The sequence below is a fragment of the Echiichthys vipera genome (genome assembly GCF_963691815.1).
Source record: "Echiichthys vipera genome assembly, chromosome: 10".
Classification (NCBI taxonomy): domain Eukaryota; kingdom Metazoa; phylum Chordata; class Actinopteri; order Perciformes; family Trachinidae; genus Echiichthys; species Echiichthys vipera.
In genome coordinates, this window is record NC_139835.1 from 27,227,397 (window position 1) to 27,238,760 (window position 11,364).

Below are 11,364 nucleotides of genomic sequence, written 5' to 3' on the forward strand. Positions count from 1 at the left end.
TGTTCATGTACACGTCCTTGAGTATAAAGCTGGGAAACAATAGAAATGACAGACAACTTTTATAACGCTAAGTCAGTTATCGCCTGTTTTCAGGCCAAAGAAAGAGCGACAGATCTTCATCGTGTCAGCAGGCGTTTATTATTCAACCACAATTACTGGCAGCATCTCAGACTGCACTGTATGTCATTATCAGTTGCATGAAAAGTGCCTCCATCCCCTCCAACCCAAACGCTAAAAAACACTTTCATTATTCATTTCCTAAATCTGCTTCCGACCCTCCACCTTCCTGAGACACAGTCGCACTCGTACACTCTTGCGTGATGCTGTTTTGCGTGTTTCCCGACCAGATAAAGTTCTCAGTTGAACATCTTTTTAGTTTCTTTCTCACTTGATGGAGTCTCAGTCTCTTGTTGGATTGTTGTTTCAGTGGGTTTCTGTTATTGTCCTCAGCGCTGCCCTCTGCTGATCTCTCACAGTCGAGAGAACTGAATGAGGTTCCTGTTGATTTCTGCCACGTTCCTGCAGCCTGGACGAGATAAATATAAAAACGGGACAGGATAATGCTGGGTTTATCCGTATGGCGTATTACAATCGTATAAAACCTTGACGTGACTTGAGTTCTCTCACCTGATAAAGCCATGGACAGACGGAACTCATCATTTAAGATCTGGAGCACTTCCCTCAATCCTTCCTCACCCTGAAACATCACACAGGACCCATAATTAATGCAAAAGACACAAAACAATCTTTAATCCTGTGATCCAGCTATAAAATCAACATCAGTACACATCTGCTTTACTGTCAGGGCTGGACGGCACGGCCTTAAAATCTATATCACGGTGTAATTTGAAGCACGGACGGTACAGTATATTTGTTTATTTGCATGGCAGCTTATTAATATACATTTAACTGTATTTCTTGGACATATTTCACATATTACAGAGTTTTTTTAATACTCTAGAAGAACATTCATTCATTCATCTTCAACCGCTTGTCGCGGGGCGCTGGAGCCGATCCCAGCTGACATCGGGCGTGAGGCGGGGTCCACCCTGGACAGGATGCCAGTCTACCACATAGAGACGAACAGAGACAGACAACCATTCACACCTACGGGCAATTTAGAGTCATCAATGAACCGAACACCTGCACGTCTTCGGACTGTGGGAGGAAACCGGAGAACCCGGAGAAAACCCACGCAGACACGGGGAGAACATGCAAACCACACACAGAAGGGCCCCAGCCGGGATTTGATCCAGGGACTTTCTCGCTGTGAGGGGACAGTGCTAACCACCACACCACCGTGTAGCCCTCTAGAAGAACAGAATCCTTGAAATAATACCTTCAATAAAGGTTGAGAGGTAAGACGACGAGACCGTTTTAAAGAAGGTGAAAATCGCCATATTATTTAATGACATTATCCGGGATAATTACTGACACAGGGCATTCTGACCGGGCTAAAACCTCTGGAAAAAGACCATACCCGATGTCCCCACATTAAACTTATCCTGTCTGAATAGGGCTGAAGACAGATAACTTTCCCTTCAACATCCCACACAGTAGGGGTGTTAAATAATGATCTGTTAGCAGGCATACAAATGTTGATTTTATGGATTTAATTGAGTTCAGACACCAGGGCAGCAAACAGTAACTTAACTGTTTAAGGAGAAGAATAGTTTCCTCTGTAAAGCTTACACACACACACACACACACACACACACACACACACACACACACACCTGCGCGCACACACACGCGCACGCACGCACAAACACACACACACACACACACACACACGCACACGCACGCGCACGCGCACGCGCACGCACGCACAGTGATGAGGGTTGCTGTTTTTACCTTGTACGCAAGGCCCCACACTGCTGGACGCCCAATAAAAACACACTTTGCTCCCAAGGCCAACGCTTTCAGTACGTCACTTCCTGTCCTGATGCCTCCGTCCATATAGATCTCGATCCTGCCCTGAACCGTGTCCACGATCTCTGTCAACGCGTCAATCTGTAAGCAACGGAGGGGAAGATGTAAGAAGGCGAATGTACTCTAAAGTGAAGGTGTGTTTTCAAACGGATATCTTTTGCACTAAACCTTACACTTCAGGTTGGATCCTTGTGTTACAACAGGAAACATTTCACTGTTTGGTGTTTAAAGAGGATGAACTAAGGACCAATGTTAACAAACAACTTGCTGGGAAGTTTTACTTCTTTGAGGCTACATCAAAATCATACCATGCTCATACTATCTATCAAATACTAGTATTATTACAAGCACTAATGTAACTAATGGTCACATTAAAAGGAAGAGTTTGACGTTGTTAGAGTTAGATGAGAATATGGATATCACTCTCACGTCTGTGTGCTGAATATGAACCTGCCATGAGGAGACAGTTAGCTTAGCTTAGAATGTAGCGTCACAACCCTGGCCACTGTTTGCGTGTGATTGTGGTATTCGTGTTTCCTTTTGTCTTTTTGGTGTGCTTGGTGGGTTTGCTTTTTGTCTGTCTCCGTGTTCTTTTCTCTCCCTCTCCTCTGGAAACTGCTGAGGGGGGGTGGGGGGGGGGGGGGCGGTGGTTAATGAAGAGACAGCTGACACACCTGCAGCCCATCACCGGCAATCAACCCGTCTACCTATTCTCGGAACAGCCTTCCAGACCCCGCTGGATTGTTGTATCTACTCCAGTGAGAAGATGCCAGCCATCTGACTACTCGTGAGCCTATTTTTTAGCACGTTGCTAATTCTGTTTTTCCTGTGTTCGCCAGATGCCAGCCCAGAGCCTGAACCCAGCCTGCCTCGCCAAACGACTCAAACCTCCAGCCTGGACCCTGAGACTCGCCAACCTTTACAGACACCACCGCTGCGTTGCCTCAAGCCATATCTGTGTTCCGCTCAATAAATTCTCTTGTTTCCACTAATACCATGTCTGCATCTGAGTCCCTGGTCCCCGGAACCTGACGTATAGACTGGAAAAAGGGGAAATCAGCTAGCAAGGCTCTGTCCAAAGGTAACAAAATCTGATTACAAGCACCTGTGATTAACACTTTATATCTTATCTGTTAGAAAAAACATCCTGCTTTATTACAAAGCCCTCATGTATCGGGCTAGTTCACTCAGATCAGTTGACCTCCATGTGAAAACAACATTTCCCCCAAAAACGTAACACCACACTTTGTTGTTTTAGTGCTACTTCCACTCTCAAAGCAACACCACTACTTCCGCTTTTTATAACATGGTCAGTAAGTACCGAAGCTGGGCCTCCGTCCAGCTGTCTGCCCCCGTGGTTTGACACGATGATGCCCTGGACGCCATGCTCCACGGCCAGCTCGGCGTCCTCCTTGGTCAGGATTCCCTTGATGATGATAGGTAGGCGGGTGATGGACTGCAGCCAGTACACGTCCTTCCAGCTGATGGAGGGGTCCAAGGTGTTGGCCGGGACCCCGTACTCCTCTGAGGCCGCAGTCTCCTGCTTATAGTTCATGTGGTAAAAAGCACATTTTGATAGAAACATGTATTTTACTTTGTTTTTACTGACAATTCCTTGGACATTTGGTATGAATGATTTTAAGCAATACAGTGGAAACTAAAATACAATAATTCTGTTTTTTATTAACTCTACTCCCCCGACACATTCAGTTCAGTTCAGCGTTGATGATTTGTACCTTTTCAGGAATGTACAGTAATGTAAACAAGTTACCTGGAACACTCCATCAAAGTTCTTGACCTTGAGATGTGGCGGCAGCTTGAACTGGTTGCGGATGTCATTGCGCCGTTTTCCGGTGTAGGGGACGTCGACGGTGAGGACCAGGGCCTTGTAGCCGAGCCCCTCTACGCGGTGCACGATCTGTTCCGACAGCTTCCGGTCCCGGTACACGTACAGCTGGAACCATCGGTAACCGGTTGGTGCCGCTGCGACGATCTCCTCCACTGAGCAGGTGGAGTACGTGCTGGTGATGTAGCAGGTGTTGAGAGCCTCGGTGGCTAATGGAGGTGGAGGTTGAGAAGTTATTACTGTCTCATTAAAGAGTGTCACAGTAAGATACTTCATTTTCTTCCCATCTAGTGTTGGCAAGTAAACCAACAGTGTCATTGGATAAAAACCTTGATTATCCAAAGTACAAACTTCTTAGCCTCGTGAGCCCATCATGATCTCTGAGCGCCATTGTATTTTACGCGCAGATCATTCTGGTAACGAGCGGCGGAGATAATTTGGAGACGTTTGCAGAGCGACCGAACCAATCAGCGTGGGTTTTGAGGTGGATTTAAGTGATGAAACGAGAAAAGCAACTGTTCAGTGTAAACAACATGGAGGCTTCTGCGGATGAGATGAGCGCAACTATGGAGCAAACCACTCACTAGCTCTTTTTTCTCTGGATCCTTCTCTTGAATATGGACCAGGCTCCTGAAATTGGGCCTTTCATCTGTTAATTCACGTTACACTAACGGCAAATATCCTTTACCCACACGCTTTTAGCACGTCATACGCTTCGTTGATCCGATTGGTTGATTTGGCCCGTATGTTGGTGATAGACAGATGGTTTATCCAATCAGCAAACAGTATTTTCGCCCCTTCCCAAAAGATCTCCAAACAAGAGTTCCCACATGGATATGCTAAGCAAATCAATCCATCTGGCGAGGTTACAAACTTCAAGCTCCATCTCAGAAAGAGTTTATGAGACTCTGTGACACAGTCCTCACCCCGAGCAGTGGCCATCTCTCCTTCGTGCCAGGCCAGGCAGTGAAAGGCCGTGGGAGCGATGCCGACTGGGAAGCTGATTTCTGTCCCCTGCACCGTGGTCCGCGTGTCGCTCACCGACACGTCCCGCAGGATACGAGGCCGCAGACGGATCCTGAGTGTGAAATACAGACACATACACATTAGAATCTGGTCAATCCCAGCTGTTGATTTACTGGAGCTAAAGTAGTGGAGGTCTATTAAAATGAAGTAATGGAGGATGAATAGGCCTCGAAGGGCATTATCCTGTACCTATAACACGGTCGCCTGCCAAAAAAGGATAAATGAGACCATTAATACATATTATATGAGCCAGATTGGGCAGTGTAACTTACTTCTGGCAGCTCGGTGTGTTACAGTCGCCACCCTGTGGTGTTCAGGGGATGAAGCACTGAAGAAGTACACTTCATTATACAAACGTAGTTCTTCCTTTTTCTTCTTTTCTTACTTTAGAGCGGTGAACAGGATGTTTTAAGTGTCCTAAATCACATTTTAATGGACACCCTGCAACCAATCAGCAATGAGCACTCCCCCGGACCATGGCATATGTATTTTTACATCACAATATTGACATATACTGTATAATGTTATATCATAAAATGAGAGATTTAGAGGTAAATTGAAGAGATAAAATGTATTTTTCTGCTTTATCCATTAAAAACAAATACCTGACAAAGAAAGAAACTTTCTCACACTGATCCAAATGATGCTCGTTGTACAAAACATTTCCCATTTTGGTCTGATACACCATATAATACATATATGAAAGTGATTATAGTGTGAAAACTATGACAAAATATCTGATGGTGGACAAATCTATAGGTTCACAGTATCTATGATCACATTGCCCATCAGACATATAAAGAGCTTTACACTACGTTTTGTTAGTTTGCTGGAAAATGGTTAAAAAGGCGCACAAAGTAGATTTAATCTGTGTCATGACAGCATGTTCACTTTTCATGGAACCAGACCGATCCCACGACAAAGCATTGCACAATATAAAGCCATTAGTCCTTCTTGAGATGACAACATGCTGTTTTTTGCTGCACAAGTCATATTTCTTTCCTCAGTCATTCTGTTTTCCCAAAGCTACGATTTGAGATCATCTTTCCAAGACACAGTCCAACCTCTATTCCTGCAAGGGAGGAGGAGGAGGGGGGGGGGGGTTGTCTAACCTGACCCCAAATGCATCAGCAAACCTTAGTAACAGGCTTGTTGTAGCAAAAACAGATCATTTACAGAGCCATCGCAGCGAGGAGGAGCAGCAGTCTATCTGGTCTTTATGGAGACATTAGGAAAGCTGAGAGGAAATGATGACCTTGTGTCTTTTTTTGGTAATTCAACTTCCTAAACAGTTGCTTATTCACTACAGGGGTGTTGGAGGAACAGTGGAGTGTAACTGCCTGTCTGTTAGTGTTTATAATGTATACACAGATATCAGTTACAGCAGTCTAAAGTCCACTCATTCATCTGTGCGGTTTTTACAGGCTGTGTCCTCATATGATCTTCAGTTTGAGCATTAAAACCATCTTAACCTACGTTATTCTTTATGTTATTCAGCACACAAACACAGCAATTTGAGTTTAGGGACAGTTCGTAGTTTAGACTGCTTAAATGAGCGGTGTCAAACTCAAATTCACAGTGTGCCACATTTAAAGTAATGGGACAAAGCTGCGGGCCAAACTCAATATTTACTAAAAAAAGAAAAGACTGCAAATGTGCATGTTTCCCTTCTCTCCTGATGTGTAACGTTGAACCTTTCCAGTGCAGGTCCTTGTTCTTGTCGTGGTGTTTCTTCTGTTTGATTCTTTGGTTACAGCCACGGTGACAAACAGCTCTTTACCTTCAGACACAGATCATCTGCCTCCCACCACTGCTGAAAGCTCCTGTCCTCCATCTTTCTTTGGGTCGTTTTTGGGGAGGGGTGGATTAAGTGTGTCTGCAGAGACTGGTAGCATGGATGCTCATGTTTGTTAACAGCAAAGTAGACGTGTATGTGCTTTATACTCATGGACCAGCTCTCAGAGAACCTTGATATGATCCTGGGGGCAGAATATAATTACACCGCGGGCCAGATTTGGCCCACGGGCCTGAGTTTGACACCCCTGGCTTAAATTGTGTATTTTAGACGGTTGAACGTCTGCGTACATTTTATCGTCCCCCACTGTACGGTACCTTTTGTAAGCCAGTAGATTGTCGTCCCTGGTGCAGCATTCGTCTGCTCCAGCTGCATAATAATCCCAGGTGGCCTTTGAGAGATGCTCCTTAGCATAATCCTCAAAATCTGTCAGGCATACCATAGCCATCTCTGCACAGCGACCTCCGTCTCTGTGTGGGAACAGAAACACACACAGTAAAAATGCAGAAAAGAAAGGATCAAGCATCACCATGAATATAAATTCTTCCTTGTGAATGAATAGTGAATAAAACAATAAGTAATTTAACCGTATGCATATGAACTTCAGCCTTCAAAAATATCTCAATGCTAAACACTGCTGGCTTTGTTGATTAGTTATTTATTACCAGTCGCTTCTCATATTGTGACCCATGCAGAGTCATCTGGAAACTGGATTTGCTGCTTTGCGTGTGAAACAAATAGCTGCAGGCAGACACGACTCTGAAATGCAAGAACTTTCAGCAAGACATGTGAAAGAAACTCTCCAGAGTCCTCAGTGTTTCTCAAATCATGTCTTTACTAAGCTGCGTGCAGACAGGAGAGACGCTACCACAACGGGGTCAGAATGGTCTCTGGCTTTCTCCAGATCGCTTCAGCACACATACAGTCGCATCAAAACACCTTTCAAACACAAACAGAGGAACCCTAACCCCTCTAACCCTAACCCTAACCCTAACTCTAACCCTAACCCTAACTCTAATCCTAACTCTAACCCTCCTAACCCCTAACCCTTAACCCTAACCCTGAGGAACTCCAGGAGTTCTTAAACTCAGGAACTTCTGTCAGTAAGGGCCGATGCTGAAACAATCATATTGACACATTTGAGGAACTGTAAAAGACTTGGTTGAGTATGACCAAATGACCAACCACCTGTGTGATCGTAGTGTAATCTGCGTCATGTCCTGCCTCCTTCACATGTGCGCCTGTTGGGACATAGAAAAAAGAAGGAGGCACCATGCGCGGACGTTTAAAACAATGGCGGCGAAAGGTTCACGTTGGTGTGATGCGGAGGTGGAGTGTTTACTGCAGATTTCAATGGGGTCAGAAAGTTCTCTGCCGTTCTCCAGATCGCTTCAGCACATATACAGTCACATCAAAGCACCTTACAAACACAAGGACATCACAGTAACAATAGCAACAAACACACCACCCGATGTTCACGACCCCAGTAGATGTTATCAATGCTTTACGACCAACAAATGTCACCATCTGCAACCCTCATGTGACCCCTCTCCACAATCCCCCCAGACTGTTGGTTAATCAACATACAGAAACCAAGGATTTACACACCTTAAACTCACTTTATAAAATTGATTTCTCACAGACTTACCACAAATAATTGATTTTCAATCCACACGATCCCCCACTACTACATGACTCTGCGTCCATGAAGGACTGAAGTTGCAACGTCACTGCCAAAACTGAAACTGCCCCCGTACAGCAAATGTAGCGCAATCATGTCGTCATCAACCCTCTAGTCAAGCTTCCACGCTTAAAAGTAAGTATTTGGTTTATAACAGAGATGAATCCTTGTGTCCACAGTGTTGCTTTGGCGTCAGAATCGAACCATGAAAAGCCACAGACAGTGTTTGTGACCTGAGGGTGACCCTTTGCTCTCATTGTGTTTACACGAGCTGTAAATGTGCTGATGGTGACTCCACCTATAGTGCAGACAAGAGGCGTCTGACACAGTGCTCTGTGGTCCAGGTGGTACATGCATGTGTGTGTGTGTGTGTGCACGCTCCGTACACATGCATACAGGGGATACTGATGCTGTCGTGTGAAAAGAATAATCTTTTAGTGACCTTTATATTGATAAATATTTAAAATATGTTTTAGTTCAATCTGAATAATGTTTCAGAATAACTAAAAACATAATTTGATCAGACACAACAGCTGGAAGTCATAATAGCACATAGTCAGGTTTACATACTGTAGCTGTGGATCATATTTGATATGCACATTTTACAAGGAAAGTAGTAACAACCACTTTGAAATAAATGTTTGGAGTGAAATTATGACAATGTAGAAGATAACTTAATTTTTACTTCAGTAAAATACTTTTACTAATCATGTAAATGTACTCAATCAAGTTACTATCCACTGAAACTGAAGCTTTTGAGGAGGCAAGTTGTGCACTGTGGAGGCAGGTAACATATGTTTTGAAACAATTGTCATGAAATGCAAAAATTAACAGGAAAACTAATAAATATAACAATTCAACAGAGCTTTTAGACCAAGTAGTGGGGCACAGACATCCAATTAATTAAAAATAACAATAATTTAAAAAGATATAACAGTTAGGAAAGCTGAATTAATTATACACCATATGGAAACAAATCTATAACTAATCATTTTACAGTGTTTTGGTAAAAGTAACGTATTTAAATCACCGTCAACTCACGGACTGCGGTAACGTCAGCCGCCGATTGAAAAAGCCATGTCAAGTCAGCCCCCTCTTAGTATCTGTTGCGTGTCTATTACTGCACTTATGGTACGGGTGCCCGACTTGGCCAAAGTGGATGGGAGAGCATTTTTTTATTCCCTGTGCAAATGTCCTGATTTTCAAGAATTAATTAAAATTATTCCATAGGAGGTTTGCTAATATTTTTAATAGATTTATGAAATGCTTTAGGGTTTAAAAACTGCTCTCCCATCCACTTTGGTCAAGTCTTACTAATAGACCGTAAGTGCACTAATAGACGCGCAACACACACTAAGAGGCGTCTGACGTTACCGCAGTAACTAGCGGACAGGTTTATCTGCAACACCGGAAACCTCCTCAACACAAATCCGGGCTCGGTGCCTTCAGGTAGGTTCACAAAAACACATTTATACCTCGTCAGTTACTTTAAAGATACTTTTACTTTTTTATTTATGTCCTCTTTTCAATCTACTCCACTGTTTAAGTTCAAAACACGGTGTTTGTTTGTTTAAGCTAACGTTAGCTAACCATTCACAAGTGGGTTAGTTGCCTAGCAACAGCAAAGTTAACGTTGGTCCTTTATCTTTTTTTCCAGAAACAGTTTTAAATGTGTAACTTTTCAATTAAAAAAAATTAAATTAAAAGTTAAAGGTTGAATATGTAGAATCCTTATTAAAATATATATATATTTAAAAAAAAAAAGATATTACACCCACGGGGCGTTTTGAGAGGTACAGGATGAAAGTATTGCTTTTGCATAAAAAATATATTTAGTCTTAGACTTATAGGTTAACCAATAAACTCTTAGCTAGATAAATTCAGAAAGTATTAAAAAAACAATAAACAGTAAACAATAAACTCTTAGTCAAATATATATGAGGTAGATGTAAGAATACAGGTAAAATAAAATTCACGGAAAATGAAATCAGATAAGTTAAATGTAGAGGAAATGTTTAAGATCAAATATGTGTGACTGTATGTGACAGAAATGAGCGGTAAGATTAAATGATTGCATTTAAGTGGTGGATAAAGTTATTGCACAAAGAAGAAGAAGACAAGTGTCCATTGTGAATTAATATTTAAATTATTTTTGATAATGACTTTCTGTCACGTTCTGTTTATATTGTAGCAGCCAATAACAGCCGGCATTTTCAGGTTGCCAGGGTTGTCTGTTGTTGGGTGCAGCTACTGTAGGCTGGCACTGGGTGAAATGGTTATTTGTCCCAGCAGCTGAGTGACCGGAGACGGTGAAAACGAGAGTCAATATAGGCTGGGCATGATAAACACATCTTGCCATGAACCTAGTGTTTGCAAAGAGCCTATAAAAATACATTATTTTAAAGTGCTACTCTTCAGTTCAACGGTTTAAAAACATTCAGTTCAATTTACAAAACCAACGCTGTCAGTAAGTCATAATAATTGTAAGTCTGTGTTTGCTAAAATTGAATTTGTTCTCTCAAATTCCTATTTTTGTTTGTATCCGTTTGGCACAAATCTAAATCCATAACCAGGCAGCAAGGAGACGACGGTTTACCTCCGTAAACGTTTACTCACCGATTACAAATGTTCATTCTCTGTCAGCAGAACTTCTCTCCTGATAAACTCATAACCTGTGAAAAGTCCACAACCAAAACAGAAAGCACCTTTACTGCAACGGGCAAAAGTTATACCAACACAACACCGCAAAAACAAGAAATATTCAATTTGGTTCAAGTATTACTGCGACTACTGCAACAAGAAATGCTCCACTACTGTACTACTATCATAATTATAAGAATATTCTGGCAAAGATGCACGTGTGTGAGGATTTGTGTTAGCATATTTGTCTCTGTGCATGTATAAATGTTGTATATTCATTCTATAATAACTCTTTATGATTATTTATAGATTTATAGATAGAGATTAATCGGTTTGATTCATTTTTTTAAAGAAAGAAATCATGATTTCAGCTTCCTAATGTGAATATTTTTTGGTTTCTTTCCTCCTCTATGACGGTAAAATCAATATTTGAATGAGTTTAAA

At 42.3% G+C, this 11,364-nt stretch overlaps 1 protein-coding gene across 1 annotated transcript; it reads right to left on the reverse strand.

The window, feature by feature from the left end:
• Positions 1–398: 398 nt before the first annotated feature.
• hao2 (hydroxyacid oxidase 2 (long chain)) lies at positions 399–9,338 on the reverse strand. Its single transcript, XM_083922230.1, has 8 exons — positions 9,311–9,338; positions 6,917–7,069; positions 4,705–4,856; positions 3,704–3,987; positions 3,254–3,472; positions 1,855–2,013; positions 628–697; positions 399–526 (listed from the first exon to the last, which is right to left on the reverse strand). Exons 2-8 carry the CDS (start codon positions 7,045–7,047, stop codon positions 471–473), a joined length of 1,071 nt encoding a protein of 356 aa, XP_083778356.1. The 5' UTR covers positions 7,048–7,069; positions 9,311–9,338; the 3' UTR covers positions 399–470.
• Between the last annotated feature and the right edge of the window lie 2,026 nt (positions 9,339–11,364).

Excerpts from the sequence above, each read along its gene's own strand:
- hao2 (XM_083922230.1), bottom strand. The coding sequence starts at position 7,047 with ATGGCTATGGTATGCCTGACAGATTTTGAGGATTATGCTAAGGAGCAT. Across the intron at positions 3,473-3,703 it reads ACTTTGATGGAGTGTTCCAG|GAGACTGCGGCCTCAGAGGA; the intron begins GTAACTTGTTTA and ends AACTATAAGCAG. Across the intron at positions 2,014-3,253 it reads TGGACGGAGGCCCAGCTTCG|ATTGACGCGTTGACAGAGAT; the intron begins GTACTTACTGAC and ends CGTTGCTTACAG.